The following is a 26,789-nucleotide window of genomic DNA, read 5'->3' as shown; positions in this document are numbered from 1 at the left end:
TAATAAAGAAAAGAAGTAGACTTTCTTTGTTTTCAGTCTTAGATCCTCATTTATCATGGATGACATAAGAATGTTTTTGCTTGGAGGCAAGAAACTGGAAATGATAACTTTCTGTACAATTAATCTATGAAACTTGTGGAGATATGACCTCCCATTTTCCTTACTTGAATTTCCCCAACCATGAGTCCGCAATGGCTGCTCCCAGAATGGGAGTGAAATAACAGAGGCTGCTGAAGGCGTGGTATATAGATGTGGAGGTATTTTCATTCCAGTGCAGGAAATACAGGAAATACAGGGTCAGCACAGCTGAAGTTGAAAAAAAGTAGGGGGGGGGGGATAAAACAAGATAGATACATTAAAGTGGCTTATAGAAAAGTACAAATATAATATTCTCTCCTTTGGTATATATGCACCCATAGCATCACTTGGGCCAACTGTGAAGATAACATGGTACTTCCAATATCCCTTCCCTCTTCTCTCCTTCCCAGTAACAATATAGTTCATAGATCTTAGGAATAGGTACAAAAATGGGACTCGGATAAGGAGAGCTTTCCCACTTACATTCTTTTTTTTCCTTAGAGATAGGATATCACTCTGTTGACCAGGCTGGAGTGCAGTGGCTATTTACCAGTGCGATCATAAGCACATTACACCTTCAAATTCCTGGGCTCAAAGGATTCTCGCACCTCAGCCTCCAAGGTACCTGGGACTACAGGTATGCACCACCACCCTGGCTCTTATATTATCACAGGCTGGGTCCTGGTTTCTGTCAGGCCTTTCTGGTCTTGGCCTATATAAATTATTAGGTGAAATCCTATGAGACATTTATTGGAAGTCTTGGCCAAATGAAAGGCCAATTTGGACCAGGGCAGAAAGAATGGATAAGGGAAATAAGTGCTTGTGAAGAGATCAGGCTGTTACAAATATGGGGTGAGCATGAATAGAGAAAAGTAGGACTCTGGGACACAAAATTACCTTTCATGCCATAATAGGAAAAGCGCTCGCAGAATTCATTCACCACAATGAAGGCAATGCTCAGTGGATACTTGGAGCCACAGATTTTCTATGCAACAAAAAGGCAATAATTTAAGCATGAGTTGTTTTTTCCTATTTCAACCACTAGATTGCTTCACAACTGAAAATTCATTTATTTTAAAATGCCATGGTAGGTAATATGGAGCAATGGTCTCTACTCTTCATGAAAAGCTATTGTCACACTAAAAGTACTTAGATTGCTAATTTAGGAGTGATAGAAACTAATCTCAATGTTCTTTGTTCCTCATTTATTTATTATGAGACTGTTCAGACATTCCTTGATCCTAGATACCAGGACTTGCTCATCTACCCACAACTACTAAGTGAAAAGCTTGGGGCTCTGGATGAAAGAATAATCATACTTTCCAGGAAGAGAATGAAGAGGTACCCTATGAAGTACCTGATATCCAAGCAGTTTAGATTCAGATGTCAATAACTGCTTAGCTCCACTATGGGGACTGGCCCCTTTTGTTCCCACCTTCCCTGTTCACCAGGCTGGGAAGAATCCTGGAAATATAACGACTTTCCCTTCAGAGGCAACTGGAGCCAGGCACAGAGCCCACTATGTAGGGTAGAGACTCCTAAAGGTGAACTAACCGATCACCTGACTCTGGGCAGAGAGTTCTTAAATCTTGTAAAATTAAGTGTCTACTCTTCCTACTAAAGAGATTCTGTAACATTTTCATGATAATCCCACTGGACATTAAAAGGACTATGCTATTTCATGCACTGCATCAGTCAGAATATAAGGAATGTTATGGGTTATTTCAAATCCCTACACATTACAATAGCTTAACTAACATAAGGGGGGATGGAGATATCTGTCCTTGGTATAGTTAAATCTTACCATGAGATTTATATTGTCTCTTATTTCAAAAGTAAGCAGCCTTAAATTTTTGGGGACCAGAAGAGATATAACTAAATAAACAAATAAAATAATAAATTAACATATCATTCTTTTACTCATATTGATATATATAAACAACCCTTATAAATATTAATATATGCTAATATATGAGAATAACTTGCTTGGAAGACACAATAAACTGGGCTTCTTACCTTCTCAGCTCACAGCTTGGGAATTATGCAATCTGGAGTTTAGTTAATACACTGTCACTAGCTATGCAACACTGTCACTGGCTGTGTTAACATACTGACACTGGCCATGTCACTACACTTCTCTCTATGCCTCAGTTCTGTTATTCCAAAGGAATGAGACTAATACTACCTTTTGGTCCATAATAAGAACTCAGTAAATATTGGCTATTATTACTATATCCTCTCCACTTACAGAATTTCAATATGAGGATTAAATGAGATAATAAATACAGAAGTACTTTAACACATATATAATGTAAAACATTATTATTACTTCTTATTTCTTTGTCCTATCTCTCACTGTAAGTTGGGAACACATAGTAACAGAGATTGAATCTATTCTGAAACCTCCTCTGGTGTCCAGCTGAAGGCTCTGCACACAGGGGGAACTAAGGGTTGAGTTTTTATACTGGTAAAGAAGGAACAATCACACACAGTTCTCCAGACAGAAATGCTTGCCAAGTTTCCCTGGACATTCAAATTGCTTTTTTCCCACCGCCCCCCCCCCCCCAGGGAAACTCAGAATATGCAACGAAATACAGCAAAGCCCTGGATCTCAACTGAAGCACTTTGACTACCTCTTCCTGCTGCTTTTTCTCCTAAGTAAAAGGAAGCTTTTGTTTAGATTTGGTTTTCAGGTGAATTCTAACTCCAAGAGAGAATACTTTTTATATCCTAAAACAGCTCAGCCTGAAGCTCCAGGGGCCAAGGAAGAGAGCCAAAAGAGCAAACCTATTCTTGTCAGAGACAGAGCTGAATCTGAGGACTCACCGGAGATGGCTTCTTTGGAGGACTGGAAGGTCGAGGTGGTACCTCTTCAGTGGAGACAGGTGAAAAAAGAGTTTCCTTGGACTCATTTTTCTGGAAGGGATTCATGGCTGGCTCCTTACTCTCTCTCTCCTCAAGCATTTGGCTTCAGTAGGCAGTTAGGACAGCTGCCAGGCTACTGTGAAAAAGGGGACTGGGAGGGGGAGGGGGGTGGCTTCAGCAACTGGGTTTAACCCTGTGCGTGTCAGCTTCAATAGCTGCCTGATCCAGAGCAAAGCAGGAAGCTATAATTCGAAATAATGATTGGGCAAAACAGAGAGCTTAGGGTAATGAGAACATATCAAAGATAGAATGAGACAACTCTAGAGAATTGATAGGAAAATCTGTTTAGGAAAGATTATCTTTGTGAATAACAAGCACAAGAATTCAGGGGTCCTCAAACTTTTCAAACAGGGGGCCAGTTCACTGTCCCTCAGACCGTCGGAGGGCAGGACTATAGTTTAAAAAAAACTATGAACAAATTCCTATGCACAACTGCACATATCTTATTTTGAAACATATCTTATTTTGTTTTTGTAAAAAAACAAACAGGCAAAAACACCCGCATGTGGCCCAAGGGCTGTAGTTTGAGGATGCCTGCACAACAAGATAGTTTAGAATCCCATGCCTCAGGCATAGATTAAAAGACTGATTTCAAGGTAACAATAGCCATCATTTATTGAACATCTGTTATGTATAAAGTTAATATAAGGTTAACATATGTGTATGAATTATATCTGTATGCGTATATATAACATTTATATTTATTCTAATTCTTATTACTGTCCTCCTTTTACAGGAACTAATATTCCAAGAGGTTAAATAGTTTGTTCAAAGTTATGTGGCCAGTTAGTGGAAGATCTGGAATTTTCACTATGCCATGACAACTGGGAAAGGTAGAGATTAGTATCAGTAATGACTCCAGGTCATTATCTAGGTATGGAGGCTATATAAATGGAATGTAGGGGAATTGAAATGTATTGGAGAGGGAAACTCATTATAAAACTGAATTTGAGAGACAGGAATGATGTTGATTTTGGTTTTCAATATTGTAAAGTTCAGCTAGAAATATCATATAAGCAATTAAAGAGGTGGGGCTAAAGATATGAGAGAAAAGTGTTGGTGATGTACATGTGGGAATCATTCTCCTCCTTTGCTAAAGTCATTCCTTGCACTTCCATTTTCTCACTTCAAGATGAATACATCCTTTCATTTAAAAATTTTAATTTGAGCAAGAATTGTGAACTAGTTAATTTCTAGGTACTGCTGTAAACAATATTTTCCTTAATTTCCAGTATTGAACTCCCTAATGACTCAAGAATATTATATTTAGTCTTTATCAGAGGATGAACAAGAATAAATGTGATGATGATAGATGCATTCTATCATCTGTATTATTTTTGCTAAGTCAAAGAGGTAAAAGAAGAACAAAAGAACATGATACTCCACTAGCTGTCAGTCAAAAGAAAAGGAAAAAGAATGGCCAGAGAGCTCTAAAATAGGAAAAATGAGGACTAAACCAATGAGGTCAGGCAACAACAGAATGAATTATTTTATTTGAGAATACAAGAGAAAAAAACTAATGACTCATCCCCCACAAAATTCTTACATTAACTCTTTGAACAATTTATTGACAAATAAGGCCAGGATAAACTCTACTTTTTCCTCTCTAAACTTTAACTTAGACTTTGACCATAGCTTCTATTACACTTTTCATTTTCATTCTCTCCCACCAACGTTTACTCAAAGAAGAGTCCAGCTACATGTCTAAGTGTGGCATTAATGATTAAGCTGTAGTTACACTTTTAGGAAGTATTGTCTTTTCTGACCTAGTTTGGTTAATGACTCTGGATGCAAAAACAAATGAGCAGTTATAAGTTACTAGTCAAGTTAGCTAGTAGAGGCACAGATGTCTGGAGGATCTAATTATGTCAGTGGCTTTGCTTGCTCTGGCCTTGTATCTCTAGAATGGCATTTGATCTGGTAGAGCAGATGAAATAGCACCTGTAATCCATGTAGCAATTCACTTGTGCTCATAGGTACTCCAAATACCAAACTTTAGAGCATTGGCACTGGTTTTCTGACACTCCTTTGTTTAGATAAAATTCTTCTTTTGATTATGGCAATATAATGACAGTATTCATAGAATCAAATAATATCAGAGATGGAAGGAATCTTAATCATTTCCCGTGTAAACTAAACTTCCCTGAGGATAAGAATAATTTTCCCTTGAAAATTCTGATTCAGTAGATCTCACTAGGGACCTAAGAACCTGTGTTTTTAATAAGCACCTCTAGTGATTCTTATGCCAGAAATTTGGGAAACACTGGTTTTAAATCCCTCTCCTATGCTAGCCTGAAAGATATTTCAGTGGAGTGCAGAAGGCACAAAGCAAGGACTAGAAACCTAGTCATACTCTAAAGCCCTTTACATAATATCAAGGTACCTTTTATACCCTATTATTTTTCCTAAGCTGACATCAGATAGGAAAAAAGGGAAAAGATAAGAGAAAGCACCTCTCAGAAATGAGCACAAACTCTTCAGAGACACAAAAGATGGTGCTGGGAAAATTGGATGGCCATATGTTGAAGATTGAAACAGGATCCATTTCTCTCACCACTCACTAAAATTAATCCAAGATGGATTAAATCTAAGACATGAAACCATAAGAATTCTAGAAGAAAATGTTGGAAAAACTCTTCTTCTTTTTTTTTTTTTTTTTATGTTTGCGTACGTTTAGTTTAGGAATTGAGAAAAACTCTTCTAAATATCAGCCTAGGCAAAGAATTTATGAAAAAGATCCCAAGGGCAATCACAGAAATAACAAAAATGAATAAATGGGACTTGATTAAATTAAAATGCTTCTGCACAGCCAAGGAAACAATCAACAGAACAAATAGACAACCTACAGAATGGGAGAGAATATTCACATGCTGTACATCTAATAAAGGGCTAATAACCAGAATCTACAAAGAACTCAAGCAAATCAGAAGAAAAAAAAAATCAAACAACCCTATTAAAAAATAGGCAAAAGACATAAACAGAAGCTTTTCAAAAGAAAATAAACTAGTGGCCAATAAACATGTGAAAAAATGGTTGTCACTAATTGTCAGAGAAATGCAAATCAAAACCACAATGAGATACCACCTAACCCCAGTGAGAATGGCTTTTATCAAAAAGTCCCAAAACAATAGCTGCTGGTGTGGATGCGGAGAGAAAGGAACACATACACTGTTGGTGGGACTGCAAACTAGTACAACTGCTATGGAAAATAGTATGGAGATTCCTCAAGGAACTATAAGTAGACCTACCATTTGATGCAGCAACCCCACTACTGGGTATTCACCCAAAGGAAAATAAATCATTGCATCAAAAAGACACTTGTACTCAAATGTCTATTGCAGCACAATTTATAATTGCAAAGATGTGGAATCAACCCAAGTGCCCATCAATTCATGAGTGGATTGATCAAATGTGGTACATGGATCAAATGCGGATCCAATGTGGTATACCATGGAGTACTACTCAGCCATACAAGAAATGAAATAATACCTTATACAACAATCTGGATGGAACTGGAGACCATTCTCCTAAGTGAAGTACTACAAGAATGGAAAAACAAACACCACATGTACTGCCTATTAAATTGGAACTAACTGAACAGCACTCACGTGCACAGATGGAAGTAAAACCCAATAGAAATCATGCAGGTGGGAGGAGTGAGGAGGGGATGGGTGAAATCATACCTAACAGGTACAATGTATACTATCTGGATGAGTGGCACACTTATAACTTTGATTCAAGCAGTACAAAAGCAATCCATGTAACCAAAATATTCATGCCCCATAATATTCTGAAATTTAAAAAATCACAAAAAGATGATAAAAGTGATTATATGTTATATGAACATCTTTATGACTGTGAAGTAAGCTAAAATTTCTTAAATAAGACATAACATATGAAAACCACGAAAGAAAAAATTTGATATGTTGGACAATATCGAAATTAAGAAATTTTATTCACCAAAGACACCATTTAAAAGCAAAAAGACAACTCTCAGAGCAGGAGAAAATATTTGTATTACATAAATCTGTCAAAGGATTTGTGTCCAGACTATATAAATAACTCCAAAAATTAGTAAGAAAAAGATAGATAAGTAAATGGAAAGATGTTTAAAAGATTTGAACAGATATTTCACAAAAAGGATACCCAAATAGTCAATAAATCTGTGAATAGGTCATCAACTGTATAGATGTAAATATAGTTCATTTAACTAGTCCTCAATTGATGCATATTCAGGTTTAGTTTTTTGCTATTATAAATAATACTGCACATTGCGTATAAGTTAAATATATTAAAAAATACCATAATTTTTGGAACTGCCTATTCATTTTCTTTGGCCATTTTTCTATTGAGTTATTTTTCCTCTTCTTATAAATTTGTAGGATCTATCTGTATATTATTAATAGTGATGCTCTGCCATCCTCTACATTTCAAATATTTTTTCTATTGATTTTATGCATTTAAAATTAAATTTAACTTGTAGTAAAGTGCACAAATCTTAAGCATACAACTCCATTAATTTTTATACATATGTAACTCACATAAACCACAACACATATAAGATTTTTTAAAAAAAATTTCTAGCACCTCAGTGTTGAAAGTCCCTTAGAGATAATACCCTGCTTTCCTACTGTCTCCCTGTCAAACTCTACCCCCCACCCAAGGTAATCACTATTCTGTAAAGTGGCAGGTGTTACTCTGAATGGTCAGCCAAAGACTGGACAGAGATTGTACTCAAACACCTTGAGCCAGTTAAGCCTTTGGCCTTTGCTGATGGATCTGTATGTGTACGGGAATTAAAAGTTCAGGCTATTTTCAAGTCTTCCCAGGTTTTATTTTTCATCAGGCATTTTTGAGTATACTATGCACTTAGTCACAAGTATGTGAATAGCTTGGGGCAACTCTGGTTTCTGCTGCATGTGCAGACAGCCTTAAGTTGAAATATGGTTTCCCCAACTAGGATTGTAAATTCAGGCTAGAAGGGCCAGTAAACTCTTGGCCTTCCCTTTCTGGCCAGCATCTGAGAAGTTAACCTCCACTTAAAATGTTTCTTCCAGACATGAGTGTCACCTACTCCTTCAAACAGAGTGAGTTTCCTTCAGGGGACAAAAAAGGTGCCAAGTCCTCAAAATACTGGAAAGTTATCAATCTTTTTAATTGCATTTTGAATTTTTCCATTCTTCAGTTCTTAATTTTGATTTATCTCTTAATAAATTGGAAATTACTAAAATAATTATTATAGTAATGGTTTGTGAATGATATAATTTCTGAATTCTGATATATTTAAGAATACCTTCTTACCAAACTATGGATGGCATTTGATGAATGCACAATTCACAGGTCACACTCATTCTCTTGTGCAGATACAGCTTTATTACCTTTAGAGTGCAGTGTTGTGGAATAGTTGAAAGCCCTTTGATTTTTGTTCCTTTGTAGCCAACTTTTCCCACTTGCATGCTTATATTATCATCAGTTTAATTAAACCATTCAGAACTGATCAAACCAAAAGGGTATGTCCTTAGAATCATGGCAGAATCATCAGATGTTTCAGGCAGACATCCTTACATCTGAGAATTTGTCTAATCTACAGGCTCCCTACATTTCAGTGATTGAAAATATATCAAATAAGGAAATACAGAAGCATAAGAGAAATTATTTCATTCCTCCGAATGATTTATTGATAGGTATTCAATCAATAAAAAAGTTCATTAAGAATGTTTCATTTATGGGGGAAATATTAAGGAGGGGGAAAGATGAGCTGTTTGGATTGCAGGAAGTAAAGTTGGAGAACATAATGCACATTATGTAGCCAGTATTACCAGCTCATATCACCATGTACTCATTTCTGGTAGAGTTAACTACTAATAAAAGAAATATAAGCATAATAACTTTCAGTAAAAACCATTACAGAGGCCGGGCGCTGTGGCTCACGCCTGTAATCCTAGCTCTTGGGAGGCCGAGGCGGGCGGATTGCTCAAGGTCAGGAGTTCAAAACCAGCCTGAGCAAGAGCGAGACCCCGTCTCTACTATAAATAGAAAGAAATTAATTGGCCAACTGATATATATACATAAAATTAGCCGGGCATGGTGGCGCATGCCTGTAGTCCCAGCTACTCGGGAGGCTGAGGCAGAAGGATCACTCAAGCCCAGGAGTTTGAGGTTGCTGTGAGCTAGGCTGACGCCACGGCACTCACTCTAGCCTGGACAACAAAGCGAGACTCTGTCTCAAAAAAAAAAAAAAAAAAAAAAAAAAAAAAAAAAAAACATTACAGTATGTACTACTACATTAAAATGATAAACATGTTTTACTAGCTACTTTGAATTATGAGCTTTCTTTAGATAAGTAATAAATAACATAGTTGTAGTTCTCAGCTAAGTATGGATAAATAAAGGATAAATAAAAATGAAGACAGATTAACTGAAGGTAGGCTAGAGAGAGAAAAGAGAGAAAGAAAGCAGGTGAGATTAAAACTAAAACTTATGGATTTTAAAAAGACATAACTATAGAAATTCCAATGGTAAGAGGTGAAGTTGAATAAAAAAAAATTCCATAATTGGCAAAACTTAGAAGTAACCAAGATGTCCTTTAGCAGAGAAGTGGATAAATAAACTGTGGTACATCTAGACAACAGAATATTATTCAGCCTTAAAAACAATGAGCTATTAAGCCATGAAAGATACATAAGGAGCTTAAATGCATATTATTAAGTGAAATAAACTAATATGAAAAATTACATACTGCAAGATTCCAACTGTATGGCATTCTGGAAAAGGCAAAACTATGGAGACAGTAAGAAAATTAGTGGTTGTCAGGGGTTAGAGGGGTTAGATGAATAGGCAAAGCACAGAGGACTTTTAGGGCAGTAAAACTATTCTGAATGTTACTACAATGAGAAATATATGTTATTATATATTTGTCAAAAATCCATAGAACGTACAACATTAAGACTGAACCCTAATGTAAACTATGGACTTTGGATAATAATGCTCTATCAATGTAGGTTCATCTATTTTAACAAATATACCACTCTTATGTAGATATTGATAGTGGGAACAGAAAAAGGAACCATCTGTACTTCCTGCTCAATTTTGCTGTGAACCTAAAACTGCTCTAAAATATTGTTTATTAAAAAAAAAAAGAAAGAAACTGCTGGTAAGTTGCTTTCAATTACAATCTATTTATTATTTGTCATTTCCCCTAAATTAATAGATATTATAAATACAAATATTATTCACATTCTTAACACTTGCTTATTTTTCTCTCAAAAGCAAAATAAATTGATGAAAAATACTGTAAGAGATAAATATTTGAAGCATTAATTAAAATAATTATATAACTTTATCTTTACTCTAATTACAGCTTAATTTTGTCAAGAATTAAATTATTTTCAGCCATAATTTAAGGGATATCAGATAGAGATATAATTAAAACCATGGAAATTTATTATAAATCAGTAGTTTTGACATTTCACAACTGGAAACAATAGTGTGATAAAATAGAGCACTAAACAGACTTTAGAACACTTCATCTGCCATTTATCAACTAATAATACATGAAGCAAGTTACCTAACTTCTGAGTATGTTTTCTCATCTGTCAAACTTCATAGAGATTTTAAAATTAAATGAAGAGAACACATGAAAATGCCTCAATAAAAGGTTAAAAATATAACATCAACTGAAATTTCTGAATCAAATTTAATTTTTTTTTTTTTGAGACAAGGTCTCACTCTGTTGCCTGAGCTAGAGTGCAGTGGCATCACCATAGCTCACAGAAACCTCAAACTCCTGGGCACAAGCAATCCTCCTGCTTCAGCCTCCCCAGTATTTGGGATTACAGGTGCACGCCACCATGACCAGCTAATTTTTCTATATTTTGTAGAGGCTGGGTCTTGCTCTTGCTCAGGCTGGTCTCAGACTCCTGACCTCAAGCAATCCTCCCACCTTGGCCTCCCCCAAAGTGCTAGGATTACAGATGTGAGCCAACATGACTGGTCAAATTTAATTTCTTTTATCATCAAAAATTAAGACACATTTTCCTCAGTCTTAGACATTTTTATTTTTAATACGAAATAAGTTATTACATGCCATATAAATTTTATATTTATAGCTGAATATTTCTTCAGTCATCACTGTCACTTCCTGATTCACTCAGCTGCAAATCATTTCCTAAAACAAGAACAACAAAACCATAGTAATTAAATAATTAATATTTATTTTTCCATAACATAACTTTTATGCAAAATACAATTCCAAGAGTGATACTGTTTAGCTAGCATTTTGTAATTAATAATCAGATTGCTTATTCTATAATCCAGATGTATAATTAGTAATTCACACAATTAATACTGCCTATAAAGAAAAAATGCCACATAGTTTTAGTATTATCTGGCAACTATTTTAGTCTTCTTTCAAACATCAACATTACCCTTTTTTTATATCATTGACGTAATTTTATCAGGAAATGAGAGACAGTATGGTTTAGAAGATCGTTACATGATGCAACTATCACGTAAACTTAAAGACAACTTTGTTTTCTTAAGAACTTTAGCAAGATTTCATTTCTTTATTTTTAAGAGTGAAAAAATGTTATAGTATTTTTTACTTAAAATGCAGTGGAAATCATTAAGTAATACATGTCAAGAGTAACTTATCATTGATTCCTTTGCAATTTATCTGCTTATAGTCATGGAATTTACACTCTAGTGGGGTAGACAGACAGTGAACAAACAAATGTATAACATAATGCCAAGTGGGATAAGCGCTATGAAAAAATGAACATGGATATGGAGATAGTAGTAGGAGTTGCTATTTTAGATATGGTAGTCAGTAAGGCCTTCTTGGGGGTGACATTTGAACAGAGACCCAAATGTATAAAGAAAGTTGTAAAAACATGGAGGGAGGGCAGATTATATAAAGAAAGGAATAGCAAGTACAAGGTTAAAGGAATAGCAAGTACAAATACCCCAAGGCAGGAGCATGTTTATTGTGTTCTCTGATTTACAAGAAGGTCACTGTGGCTGGAGTGGAATGAACTAGGAAGAGAATAGTAATAAATGTGGTCAGAAAGATATCCAGAAAGTCATGGTAAAAACTTTGGATTTTGTTTAAATCATAATGAGAATTCATAGGAAAATTTTAAGCAGGCAACTGACTTGAACCTGGTTGTATATCAGTGAATACACTATAACGGTATAGAAGAAACATGGAAGCGGTATAGAAGAAACAAGGGAGAACAGTTGTAAGTTTATTGTAGTCTCTCAGGTAAGAAAAAATGTTGGCTTTCACTCAGGTGGTCCAGTGGAGCTGGTGCTAAGTGGTCAGATTCATAATATACTTTGAAGATAGAGCTCAAAGGACTATTTAAAATATTGAATTTAAGCCATAAGAGAAAGACAGAAATGAAGAATGACCCCAAGGTTTCTGGTCTGAACAACTACATAAATGGTTTTATCATCTACTGAGATAGAAAACACCAGAGGAACAAGGTTGTGGGCGAAAAATCACATGTTCAATTTTTAATGTGGTACATTTGAGATATCTACTAAATATTCAAGCATATATGTTATAGGCAATTAGATATACAAGTCTAGAGCTCAAGGTAGAGATTGGATCTGGAAATAAGAATTGGGAGTAATTGATTATATGGATTTATTTGAAGCTATAGAATTGAATGAAATCACTTGGGTAGTAAATTACAATGATTAAAAAAAGTCTTTTTTTTTTTTTCTTTTAGCTACTTCAGAATCAACAAAAGGTGGAATATTTTGAAGTCAATATCTAATTTAGGAGGAGTAGTTTTCTTAGGCCATATATAAGTCATTGTAAGATATCTCAGTTCTTCACATGAACTCCAGAACTAAATACATCATTTGATGAAAAAACCTTCTAAAGCTTCTTTTGTGCGTCTGGTTCCCATGAACATTTTATCATTTTCAAGGCTTAAATTTTCACTTATTATACAACTATTGTATGGCATAAGAATGTTCAACTTGATATAATGCCTGTGATACGAGTTTCTCAAGTGACACAAACTCAAATATCTTAGTGTTCCATTTGCCTTTATAGACTTTATGTTATTAAGGTTATATGATCAGCAACAGTATGCTGCTTGTTGAAATGTTCAGCCAAGTTCTGAAGACATAAGATAAGCCTTTGAATATGAAATGCTTAATAAAGGAAATGTGTTTACAATCAAAATAGTAATTATGACTTGGAAAAAAGAGAGTAATGTGTACCAAATGTATTCAGACGTTTAAACCAATGGTTTTCAGAGTAGTACTGCCACCAAGAGATGTTACAGAAATTTATATGAGGGGCTGCTTGTCTTAATGATTGCATATTGCTAGTAGCAATTAGTAGAATGGGAATTCAGGAGCGCTAAAGATCTTTCAATGTACAGACCAGCCTTGAAAAGTAAAGAAGTCTTCTATTTTATACATTGTGTGAAACTTCTGCAAGTCCAGTGGGATAATCATGTACTTGGAAAATCTGTTTATAATTTTAAGGCCAGAACCTAATTGCATTTTCATAAATTACAAGTGTTCTTTTGCAAAGATATAATTGAAATTGACAAGGATGCAACTATCATGTAAACTGAAAGAGAACTTTGTTTTCTTGAAAACTTTACCAAGATTTTATTTCCTTTTTTTTTTTTTTTAAGAGACAGGCTCTCACTCTGTCACCCAGGTTTGAATGCAGTGGTATGACCATAGCTCACTGCAGCCTCAAACTCCTGGGTTCAGGAGAACCCAGGCATTTGCCAGGCTGGTGCCCACCCAATGATTTTTAAAGACAGTTTTGGAAAGAGGGAGAAGCAAAAGTGGCAGATTAGCAGTGACCTCCTGGCTCTCTGCTCCCAGAGTAGGAGGTGAAGAATTGGGACAGCTACACATGAGTGGATTGCTGGCCCGCAAGAACGGTGTTGTGAATCTGCAGAGAAGCAGCGCGGGACAAGCAGCACAAAAAAGAAAAAAAAAAAAAAAAAAGGAGGTAAATGGGAGATACCATCACCAAGACTGGAGAATGTGAGATATGCAATAGGGAATACAGCATGGGATGGCTGCGCCTGCCCAGTCAGCCAGGGCAGTGTGATCTGACCCACAGGAGGACACCTGGTTCCTCCACTGACCTCCACACCCACTCAGGCAGGGAAGTACCTGAAGTAAGTGCAAAGTTGTGGCACAGGACGACGGGCCTGTAGAGAAGAGACAATAGTGGGAAACATTTTGACTTCCCCCGGTGCTCCGTGCTAGGACCCCACTGGGCAGGGGAGGGACTGGTCTGAGTGGACACTTTCTGCAACCCTGCCAGGGAGCTTGGAGACAGGCACTTCACCTCTGGCGGTGGGCACCAGAACAAAGGAGGTGAACGCTGAAAGTGGGGCTCTGCTCCTGGAAACTGCTGAAGATTCTGCTGGTTCAGGGCAGGGCAGAGAGAGCAGGGCCCTCAACTGGACAGATGTGAGACCGTGAGACAGAGAGGCAGTGGGGACAGCTGGCGGCTTGTTGATTCAGCCTGCCAAACCAGCATCTGCCAACCCCAAGTGGTTGTCCCCAGAGCTGGTTTTCTGTGGGTGGGTAGCCGTCATTTTTGGAGTCCACACCCCTAGACGCTGTGGCATGCTGCAGTTTTCGGCAGCATCTCTTCCCAACCCCAGGGATCTTTCACACCGGGCAGGGTGAGCTCCATCCTAGGAGATGGGGAGAAGCCAGAAGAGGCACTTTCTCTGTGCAGCTGCGGTGAATCCATGGGACTTTGGTACAAAAAGTAGTCCACAAACTGTTGATTTGGCTAGTCAGGCCAGCATCAGTGGGCAAAGCTTGAGCACATCCCCCCAGCGCTGATGCTCTGGCGGGGAGGCCACCAGCTGTGGGATCCTCAGACACTGGGGCAGATGGCAGTTTCGGGCAATACCCCTCCCCCAGCCCAGCGACCATTGGGCCAGAGCAGAGGGCTCTGCCATTGAAGGCAGGGAGAAGCGAGAAAAGCCGCTTTATCTGTGCCACTGGTATGAATCAGGGGGCCTTGGTACTAAGCAATAGGGGGCAGCCTGTTGATTTGGTCCGTGGAACAGCCTTAGATCATATGATAAGAACATAGCTCCAGGGCTTGCTCTCCATGTCTGGGTGGCTTCCAGCTTTGGGGTCTGTGGACTGGGAAGGAAAATCTTCACCAGAGTTCTAAGTCATTACAGTCATTACACCAACTGACCTCCCCCCAACAGGAGCAGCCTCCGAAATGTGGTGAAAGAGCCCTGAATAACAGATTAATGGCTCCCTCTAGCTGCAGATCAAACAACCATAGAAGTATACACACTCAGGCTTGCAGGCACCAATTATTCTTGTCCCACCTAAAGGGGGAACAGGGTTGCCACCCTCAGGAGTGGCAAGACACTTCCCAAACATCCGGGCATTTGTATACCCTGTTTGGGGGACCAGAACCCAACACAGAGGGATCAGATTACCTTGATAACTGGCTTCTCCATGCAAACTACAATAAAAAACAGAGAAAGTAACTCCTAACTCAACACAATGCCTTTTATCTCAAGCTATTAGAGGGCAGTGGAGTCATACACACAAGTGTGACTCATCATCTGGGAGCTTAAGCTGGGGGACCAAACTCACTAATCTCCATTGGCAAGAGGTGAAGACAACAGGTCAGAGGTAACCCAACTTGCTAAAACACCTCTAAGGCAATATGAGACCAGCACACTTCTTCCCATCACTGTCAAGGAATGTCCCTTTGGGGACTTGAACATAGGAAACCAATCCTAGCACCCCCAGATCTTGACAAAGTTGCCTAATGAGAAAGAATGAGTGAAAGAATGCAGGAAACATGAAAGATCAGAGAGAAAAGTCACCCCCAAAAGAAATCAGTAGGTCTTCAACAACAGATACCAATGTACATGAAATGATTAAAATGATGGAGGAAGAATTCTGAATATCGATTGTAAGAAAACTCAATGGAATTGAGAGAAAATAGAAACTCAACACAAAGAAGCCATAAGAACAATATAGAAAATGAATAAAAAATTCTCTAAAGAAATTTAAATATTATGAAAAAAACAAACAGAAATTCTAGAAATGAAAGAAGCATTTAAGGAATTATAAAACACAGTGGAAAGTCTTCAAAATAGAATGGATCACGCAGAGGAAAGAATCTCAGAGCTTGAAGATAATGCCTATGGACTAAAAAAATCAGAGGAAGAAAAAGAACACAGAAGCAAGAGACAAGAACAAAATATACAAGAAATGTGAGATTATGTAATGAAACCAAATATAAGAATTATAGACATCCCAGAGAGAGAAGAAAGAAATACACAAGAGCTGGAAAATCTATTTCTTGGAATACTGGAGGAAAATACGCATGCCTGGCCAGAAATCTAGATATTCAGATACAAGAAGCACACAGAACTACTGAGAGACTCAATGTGAAAAGACAATCACCATTTCATGTAGTGGTGGCCAAAGTAAACACGAAAGAAGCAATCCTTCAAGCAGTAAGATGAAAACAGTAGACAACCTACAAATGAAAACCTATCAGACTAACTGCAGACTTATCAACTGAAACATTATAAGCCAGAAGGGACTGGGAACCTAATCTCAATCTTCTAAAACAGAATAATGGCCAACCTAGAATTCTTAACCTGGCAAAACTAAGCTTCATCTATAAGGTATAAACAAAGACTTTCCCAGACTAGCAATCACTGATGGAATTTGCAAAGACCCGAGTTGCCCTACAGGAAGTACTCAGACCTTCATTATACACTGAACAGTGCAATAGACACCCACCAACCAAAATTCATTCAAGAGTTAAAGCCCCAAACCTGGATTCCACAATGGCTTGAGATGTAAAACAAAAAAATAAGAATTTATCCAACAATATGAACAGAAATCTACCCCAAATATCAATTCTCTCAATAAATGTAAATGGCTTGAATTATTGTTTGAAGAGAAACAGACTAGCTGACTGGATAAAAATTCATAAACCAATTATCTGTTATCTCCAAGAAACACATCTAACCCAAAAAGATGCTTTCAGACTCAAGGTCAAGGGCTTCCAGGGAAATGGAAGCCAAAAGAAAGTGAGAGTAGTTGTACTTATTTCAGATAACATAAGCTTTAAAACACCCAAAGTAAGGGAAGACAAAGGTGGTCACTATGTAACGGTGAAAGGAAAAATCCAACAAGAAGAGTTAACAATTCTTAATATTTATGCACCCAACACAGAAACACCCAGATACATAAAGCAAAACTGTTTGATCTAAATAGGATGATAAACAGTCATGCCATAGTAGCTGGGGATTTCAACACCCTACTGACTGAATGGGGCAGATCTTCCAAGCAGAAAATAAGTAAAGAAATAATGGATTTAAACAGAGTTCTAGAACAAAGGGTCTGACAGGCATCTATAGAACATTCCATCCAAATAAAGCTGAATATACATTCTTCTCATTAGCCCATGGAACTTTCTCCAAAATCGATCACATGCCAGGCCACAAATCAGACCTCACCAAATTCAAAAAATAAAAATTATACTATGTACCTTCTTAGACCACAGTAGTATAAAATTAGAGATCAATTCCAACAGAAATTCAATTCCAACAAAGTCATCAAAATTAAACAATCTATTGCTGAATGATTATTGGGTCAAGGAGGAAATCCAGATGGAAATCAAAAGATTCTTTGAACTAAATGATAACAGGGACACAAGTTATCAAAATTTGTGGGATACAGCAAAAGTATTCTTGAGAGGAAAACTAATAGCATTAATGCTCGCATCCAAAAGACAGGAAGCTCAAAAAACAACAAACTAATAAACTGTCTCAAAGAACTGGAAAAGGAAGAGCAAACTAATTCTCAACCAGCAGAAGAAAAGAAATAACTGAGATCAAAGCAGAACTAAATGAAATTGAGACCAAAAGAACTATTCAGAAGATCAATAAAACCAAAAGTTGTTTTTCAAAAAGATAAACAAAATTGATAGCTGTCTTGCTGGATTGGCAAGAACTAGAAAGGAAAGGAGTCTAACAAACTCAATTAGAAATGAAAAAGGAGAGGTCACCATAGATATTATGAAAATATAAAACATTATCTTTGAAAACTACAAAAATCTATATGCCCCAAAACTACCAAATGTGGAGGAAATGGACAATTCTTAGAAACATACAAACTCCCTAAGTTCAATCAGGAGGAAATAGAATTACTGAACAGACCAATATCAAGCACAGAAATTGGAGCAATTAAAAACCTTCCAACAAGAAAAAGTCCCAGATCACATGGGTTCACACCTGAATTTTACCAAACCTACAAAGAAGAACTCATACCTATACTGTAGAAAATTATTCCAAAACATTAAGAAAGATGGTATCCTCCCTAACTCATTTTACAAAGCCAATATAACCTTGATACCAAAGCCAGGAAAGGACACAACAACAAAAAAGAAAACTATAAACCAATATCCCCCATGAATATAGATGCAAAAATCCCAACAAAATCTTAGCAAATTGAATCCAATGGCACATCACAAAAATAATTCATCACAACCAAGTGGCCTTTACCCCAGAGATGCAAGACTCGTTCAACATATGCAAATCTACAAATGCAATTCAGCACATAAATAAAAGCAAAAACAAAGACCATATTATTATCTTAATATATGCAGAAAAAGAATTTGACAAAATACAGCACACCTTTATGAAAAAACCTCTTAACAAATAGGCACAGAAAGGAGATACCTTAACATTATTATGGCCAGATACAACAAACCCAAAGCCAATATCATACTGAATGGAAAAAAATTGAAAACATTCCCACTTAGAACTGGAACCAGACAAGGTTGCCCACTATGTCCACCTCTAGTTGACATAGTGTTAGCAGTCCTTGTGAGAGCAATTAGATGAGAGGGGAATTAAGGGCATCCAAATGGGTGCAGAAGACATCAAACACTCACTCTTTGCTGATGATATGATATTATATCTAGAAAGCCCCAATCATTTGAACTAAAGAGACTCCTGGAATTGATAAATGAGTTAAGTAAAGTCTAAGGATACAAACTTAATATACACAAATCAGTAGTATTCATATATGCCAATAACAGTCAGGCTGAAAATCAAATCAAAAACACAACACCTTTCACAATCGCTTCAAACGAAATTAAATATCCAGGAATATATTTAATGAAGGAAGTGAGAGACATATATAGGGAGAACTAGGCAAAACTAAGAAATTGTAGAAGATGTAAACACATGGAAAAATCTACCATGCTCATGGATTGGCAGAATTAATATTGTTAAAATGCCCATACTACCCAAAGTGATCTATAGAATTAATGCAATCCCTATCAAAGTACCATCATCATTCTTTACAGATCTAGAAAAAATAATTCTACGCTTTATATGGAACCAGGGAAGACCTCTTATAGCCAAAGCAATCTTAAGCAAAAAGAACAAAATAGAACTTTATTCTGTCTTTACTACAAGGCTATAGTAACCAAAACATAATGGTATTGGCCCAAGAATGGAGATATAGACCTTTGGAATAGGACTGAGAACACAGATATGAAACTATCCACATATTATCATCTAATCTTTGACAAAGCAGACAAAAATATACACTGGGGATAAAAATCTCTATCTAATAAATGGTGCTGGGAAAACTGGATAACCACATGCAAAGACTGAAACTGAACCCCCATCTCTCACCTCTCACAAAAATCAACTCAAAATTGATAGCAGACTTAAACCTAAGGCATGAAACCTTAAGAATTCTAGAAGAAAATGTTGGGAAAACTAGACATTGGCCTAGGCAAAGAATTTATGGTCCAGGCTCAGTGGCTCATGCCTGTAATCCTAGCTCTCTGGGAGGCCGAGGTGGGCAGATTGCTCAAGGTCAGGAGTTCGAAACCAGCCTGAGCAAAAGTGAGACCCCGTCTCTACTATAAATAGAAAGAAATTAATTGGCCAACTAATATATATAGAAAAACTTAGCTGGGCATGGTGGCGCATGCCTGTAGTCCCAGCTACTTGGGAGGCTGAGGCAGCAGGATTGCTTGAGCCCAGGATTTTGAGGTTGCTGTGAGCTAGGCTAACGCCACGGCACTCACTCTAGCCTGGGCAACAAAGCGAGACTCTGTCTCAACCAAAAAAAAAAAAAAAAAAATTTATGAAGAAGACCCCCAAAGCAATCACAGCAGCAACAAAAATAAATAGATGGGACCTGATCAAATTAAAAAGCTTCTGCACAGCCAAGGAACCTATCATTAGAGTGAATAGACAACCTACAGAATGGGAGAAAATATTTGCTTTCTATATATCTGATAAAGGGCTGATAACAAGAATCTATATAGAACTTAAGAAAATCAACAAGAAAAACTCAAACAACCCCATCAATAAATGGGCAAAGGACATGAACAGAATCTTTTCAAATAAAGACAGAGTAATGGCCAGCAAACATTTAAAAAAATGTTCAACATCTTTAATCATTAGGGAAATGCAAATCAAAACCACAATGAGATATCACCTAACTCCAGTGAGAATGGTCTTTATCAAAAAGTCCCAAAACAATAAATGCTGGTGTGGATGTGGAGAGACAGGAACACTGTTATGCTGCTGGTAGGACTGCAAATTAGTACAAGCCATGTGGAAAATAATTTGAAGATACTTTAAAGAGCTGAAAATAGAAATACCATTTGATCCAGCAATAGCACTATTAGGCATCTACCCAAAGGAACAAAAGTCATTCTATAATAAAGACATCTGCACTCGAAAGTTTATGGAAGCACAATTCAGATGTGGAAACCACCAAGTGCCCATAAATACATGAGTAGATTTATAAAATGTGGTATATGTATAAACAATCAAGAGAGTAAAGAGACAACCTACAGAATAGGATAAAATATTTTCAAACTATCCATCCAACAAGGGATTAATAACTAGAATACATAAGGAATTCAAACAAGTGAACAGCAAAAAACCAAACCAATCCAATTAAGAAATGGGCATATGATATGAGTAGATGTTTCTCAAAGGAAGACACACAAATGGCCAACAGGCATTTGAAAAAATGTTCAACATCACTAGTCATCAGGGAAATGAAAATCAAAACCACAATGATATCATCTCATCCCAGTTTAAGTGGCTATTATCAAAAAGATAAAAAATCATCCAGTTTAAGTGGCTATTATCAAAAAGATAAAAAATAACAGATGCCGGCAAGGATACCAAAGGAAAGCTAGTACACTGCTGGGGGGAATGTAAATTAGTACAGCCTTTATAGAGAACAGTATGGAGGTTTCTCAAAAAACTAAAAATAGATCTATTATATGATCCAGCAATCCCACTGTTGGGTATATATCCAAAAGAAAGGAAATCAGTATATTGAAGAGATATTTGCACGTCCATGTTTACTGCAGCATTATTCATACTAACCAAGATATGGAATCACTCTAAGTGTCAAAAGGATGAATAGATAAAGAAAATATGGTATATATACACAATGGAATAGTATTCAACCATACAAAAAATGAAATGCTGTCATTCATGGCAACATGGATAGAACTGGAAGTCATTATATTAAGTGAAATAAGCTAGGCAAAGACAGACAAATACTGAATGTTCTCTCTCATTTGTGGGAGCTAAAAAAGTTGCTCTCATGGAGGTAGACAAGAGAATGATAGTTACCAGAGGCTGGGAAAGGTAGAAGGGTGGGAAGAAAAGGGGCTGATTAATGAATACAAAAAGAGTTAGATAGAAAGAATGAGTTCCAGTGTTTTATAGCACAGCAGGGTGACTATAGTTTATACCAATTTATTGTATACTTCAAAATAGCCAGAAGACTTGAAATGTTCCCAAAACAAAAAAATGATAAATGTTTGAGGTGATGAATATTCTAATTACCCTGATTTGATCATTACACATTGTATGCTTATATCAAAATATTACATGTACCCCATGTATACCCCATGTACACATGTATGCTTATATCAAAATATCACATGTACATGTAAATATCACATATACACTTGTACATGTGTCATTTATCACATGTACAAATATACATCAAGATATATATATAATATATATATCAATATACATATATTATAGCTATAATTTTAACCTCTTTTCCATTTCTAATATGGTTTATTTGTGATTTTTCTTTTTTTCTTCATTAACCCTTGTTAAAGGTTGGTCTATTTTATTTGTTTTAACTTTAAGTTTTGTTGATCTAATGTTTCTTTGTTATCTATTCCATTAATCTTTGCTTATTGATATTATTTTTTCTTTACTTTCTTTAAGATATTGTTCTGGTTTCTGAATGTGAATCTTTCACTCATATATTATTAATTTTTTAAAAAATAACATTTTGAGGCTATAAATTTCCCTATAATGAGATGGGCATGGTGGTGCACACGTGCAGTCCCCACTACTCAGCAGGCTGAGGCAGGAGGATCATTTGAGCCTAGAAGTTCAGAGGCTGTAGTGCATATGATTAAGCCTGTGAATGGCCACTGCACTCTAGCTTGGGTAACACAGTGAGACCCCATCTCTAAAATAAAAATAAATAAATAAAATTTGCTATTATCCTTTAAAAAATTTCCCTGCAAGTACCATTTGGCTTTATCCCAAAGTTGCTGTAATATATTATTTTTTATATTGTTCAACTACAAATATTTTGTAATTTCATTGTAGTTTCCTTTTAACATGTAAGTTATTAGGTATATGCTTTGACATTTCTAAACCTTACATCTTTTATACAAATTTTTGTTATTTATTTATATTTTAATTGTATTATCATCATAAAAGGATCAGTAAAACACAAATACTTTGATATTTATTGCCTTTATCCTCATATTTCTTTAAATGTTTCATATGTACCTTATAGAATGCTTGCTTCACATTTTGGAGTTGTAGGATTCTCTGTATTTACCATAGAACAAGTATATTAATTATGTTACTTATGTATTTAAATATTTTATAGCCTTACTAAATTTGTCTGCTTGATTACAGATGCATTAACTCTCCCACTCCAATAGGGACTTGTCAATTTTTCCTACTTCTGTCAAATTTTCTTTTACACACACACATACAAATACACACACATACATGGTGAAGATATGTTATTACATGCATATAAATTCAGAATTGTCTATCCTCCTGATGAACTGAATCTTTTGTCATAATTTACCAAGTCTTTTAACTCTAGGAATACATTTTACCTTAAAGTTTATTATTTCTGATATTATAATCCACCTTTTTGTTTTGGTTTCTACTTATCTCTTTTTCTATCCCTTTATTTCCATCTATATGGTTTTATTTTAGACATGTTTGTTATAATCAGCATATAGCTTTTTAAAAAATCTAATTTGATAATCTGTTTTATTAGGTGGATTTAATCCTTTTGCATTTATTACTGATATATTGGGATTTATTTCTACTTCATATTTACTATTTTTGTTTATCAATTTCTTTGTTTCTTTCCTTTCTCCTTCTTTGCTTTCTATTAGATAGTTTTCTACATTCCATATTTTTCCCACTAATGATGTAGAAACTACAAATTGTATATTTATTCATTAAATGGTACTCTTAACATTTTAGCTAAAGATAAATAATTAACTACAAAACTATCTAATGAGGTCGATAATTATTCAGTGTTTCTATCCTCCTCCAATACATGACATGGATCTTATTTGACACACTTAATCTACCCATTGAATACTCTCTCTCAGCAACTATTATTTAGAGTTTTAGTTTCAGTCTTTCTTAAAATTTCCAAATATCCAAATATTCCAAACATACTTGGTATTTTTATAGTCATAGGTTAATCAAATTCCCTGACATTTCATCTATTTTTTTGCTGACTACTATTTCTAATATTCCACATTTTCCTTCTTTTTTCACTTGTCTTTCTGCTGAAGTTAACTCTTTAATAGCACATTTCCTAAGTTCTACAGAGAGTAAACTCTCTTTGTTTTTGTGTTCAAAAATTATCTTACTTTTGAATGACATTGTGGTTGGGTAAAAATTTGAGCTAGAATTATTTTCCTTCAACACTTTAAAGATATTAAAGCCACTGTCTTTAGGTTTACCCATTTAGCTAAGGAGAGTCTGGATCAATCTGTTCTTCCTTTGTAGGTACCCTTATCTTCTCTGTGGTTTTAAAGGTTGTCATTTTATCCTTAACGTTCTGTAGTTTGACTATTACTGTGTTTCCCCGAAAATAAGACCCTCCCACAAAATAAGCCCTAGCAGGATTTCTAAGCATTTGCACAATGTAAGCCCTACCCCGAAAATAAGACCTAGTGATGGGCGTGGCTACGCAGCTTATCTGCACAACCCATGCATTTCAGCATGGAGCCATAAAGAAGACAAGCAGCCCTTCTCATCTGCCCCATCGTGACAGCTACTATCCCAGAGGTGACTGGAAAGGTGTGAGCAGCCCCACCAACAAGGTTGGCTCCCCCTGTCAGGTCCTGGCCATCCTGTGTGTGCTGCAAGCTGAGGCTTTGAGGGGAAAATACACATCCCTGAAAATAAGCCCTAGGGTGTCTTCTTGAGGAAAAATAAATATAAGACCCTGTCTTATTTTCGGGGAAACATGATATATGTTGAGGTACAGATTTACTTTGATTTACTCTGCTTATCAGCTGGAGTAGATCCATAGCTTTCTTCAATCTTGAAAAATTCTCAGGACTGAGTTTTCATACTATCCCCTCCGTTTTTTTTCTATCTTCCTTATCTCTTAACTAGTCTCTCATTTTAGTTTTCTGTCTCTCTTGTATTGTGATCTGGGATAGTTCTTCAGTATTATCTTCCATTTCAATAATTTATTTTTCAACTGTGTCCAGTCTACAATATTTTTCATCTATTGATTTTTTTAAAATTTCAATGACCAGTCTCTCTAAATGACTATTTATATATATATATATATTAGGTTTTGTTTCATTTCTTCTTGGATTTGTTTCATAATTCTTTTTAAAGTTATATCTTCATAAATTTATCTCTTTAAACATTTTCTGCATACTTCTTTAAATGTCTTTGTCTTAAACTTTTCTGTAAAAAGATTTTCATTTGTACAGAATCCTTGTTCTAATTGTTAATTTTGTTGGCTGACTTTATTATGTTTGCTCATTTTGAGTGGGAAGTTTCTGATTTTTTTTCCACCCTTGCACTGCTCTGATGAGGTTTTGTGGTTCCCTGCATCTAGTCCTCTGAATTCCATTACCAGAACAGGTTTCATAATCACATTTGGAAATTGCCACCTTGGGCATATTGGAGATATGGTAGATCCCTTTCAGGAGTCAATGGATAGCAAGGCTCTATAGACCCTATGCCTATGGCCTCTAAAACACCAGTAGCCTCAGTCAGCATGTAAATAGCCATTTCTTACAATCTCCTTGTATTAATTGAAGAGTATCCCCACGTCTACTAACCCTGTTCCTGCCCTCCACAACACACATTCTCTGGCTTGAAATAGAAAGTATGACTCAGATTTACTGAATCATGTCAAGCACTTTTAAGCTAACTTTCCCTGAATGTACCAAGCTCCTTACCACTACAACCTACTTTTGAACTCAGAGCTTCAGCTCCATTAAGCACACTGTTTTGTGTTTGTGTTCCAGGTCTCGTCTATGGGGATCTTTATCTTATATTTCATTCTGGCCACATCTGGGTTTTACCTTTTTATACTTTATCCATTTTTCTATTTGTTTGGCACAGGGAGTTTTTAAAACATAAATTCACTGTGCCATGTTCTAGCAGAAAACTACTCTAGATTTTTAAAAAAATTCTAAGACATAAAATATCCTAAACCCCTCCAAAATTCTACAAGGCAATATGACCTCCACTTTCAATGAGGAAACTGAAGCTCCAGGAAAGTTAAGTGAATTGTTATTAATTACATTACTAATAAGTGATAAGAAAGTCAGGAATATAATATAGATATTCTGATTCCTAGTTATGTTCTCAATTTACAATATAAGTCAGTAATTTCTGGGAATATTTTTCTAACTTTTATTTAGCATCTAATTCAGTCCAACCAAGCTGAGTCTTTTTCATGTTCCATTGGCCATACAGGAAATCTGATGTTCCAATTTTACCTTCCAAATTAGGAATAACACTAAATAATGGGAAGTTCAAAAGATCTTTCCTTGTCCCTAATTATTAATAATTCATAGTTTTACTAACTTTCTCTGCCATCCAGTCTTGTCTTTTCCCTTCTTTAGTTCTGTTATTAGGCTATAGCTAGTCAGTCTTTCCTAGTTGCTTATTTTTTTCATTATTAATGAGCACAGTGAAATTAGTTTTAAACATACAGAAAATTCCAATCTCCCCAGGAAGTATCAACCCACATGTCTGATATATGAGCATCTACTATGTATCAGGTACTGTGCTAGGTGTTAGAATTCAATGATAAGCAAAAACAAACAAGACAAGATTTGTCCTCATGGAGCTTATACTCTAGAGGAAGAGAGAAAATCACACAAATAAATGTAAATTTACAAATGTCACAATTGCTGTAAAGAAGATATATCTATTATTCTAAGAGCCTATGAAAAGGAAGATATGATTTTGTCAGAAAGGTGAAGAAAGACTTCCTAGAGAAAATAACTTTGAACTGTAATCTAAAGGAGAAAAAGTTAACTACATGAAAAGAAGAAAGGTTTCTGGAAGAATGGATAGCATTTATAACAGCCCTGAGGTAGGTAAAAGTATTTGAGTGTAATAGCAAAAAGAAGGCAAATGTTGCTAGAAAAGAAAAAGCAAGATCATTATGTTAAGGCATCTAGT

The 26,789-nt window shown here is 35.9% G+C and overlaps 2 protein-coding genes across 3 annotated transcripts in view; both read right to left on the bottom strand.

Moving 5' to 3' along the window:
- The window catches only part of SLC15A2 (solute carrier family 15 member 2), a 32,369-nt gene extending 29,301 nt beyond the window's left edge, over nucleotides 1–3,068 (bottom strand). The window contains exons 1-3 of one of the 2 annotated variants that reach the window (XM_012780517.2): nucleotides 2,905–3,068; nucleotides 976–1,063; nucleotides 165–306 (exon numbers count right to left, since the gene is read on the bottom strand). In XM_012780517.2, the coding sequence (XP_012635971.1) occupies nucleotides 165–306; nucleotides 976–1,063; nucleotides 2,905–3,042 (368 nt within the window). In that variant the 5' untranslated portion in view covers nucleotides 3,043–3,068. Of the gene's footprint in view, nucleotides 1–164; nucleotides 307–975; nucleotides 1,064–2,094; nucleotides 2,566–2,904 lie in introns of those variants that run through there. The other variant, XM_012780518.2, reaches the window with a different exon arrangement.
- Nucleotides 3,069–11,035: 7,967 nt separating this feature from the next.
- EAF2 (ELL associated factor 2) overlaps nucleotides 11,036–26,789 on the bottom strand; it is a 45,805-nt gene continuing 30,051 nt past the window's right edge. The window contains exon 6 of the mRNA XM_012780521.2: nucleotides 11,036–11,170. Within this exon, the coding sequence (XP_012635975.1) occupies nucleotides 11,124–11,170 (47 nt within the window). The 3' untranslated portion in view covers nucleotides 11,036–11,123. The remainder of the gene's footprint in view (nucleotides 11,171–26,789) is intronic.

Source organism: Microcebus murinus, chromosome 1, assembly GCF_040939455.1.
Source record: "Microcebus murinus isolate Inina chromosome 1, M.murinus_Inina_mat1.0, whole genome shotgun sequence".
Lineage (NCBI taxonomy): Eukaryota > Metazoa > Chordata > Mammalia > Primates > Cheirogaleidae > Microcebus > Microcebus murinus.
This window is presented reverse-complemented; position numbering and strand designations above follow the sequence as displayed.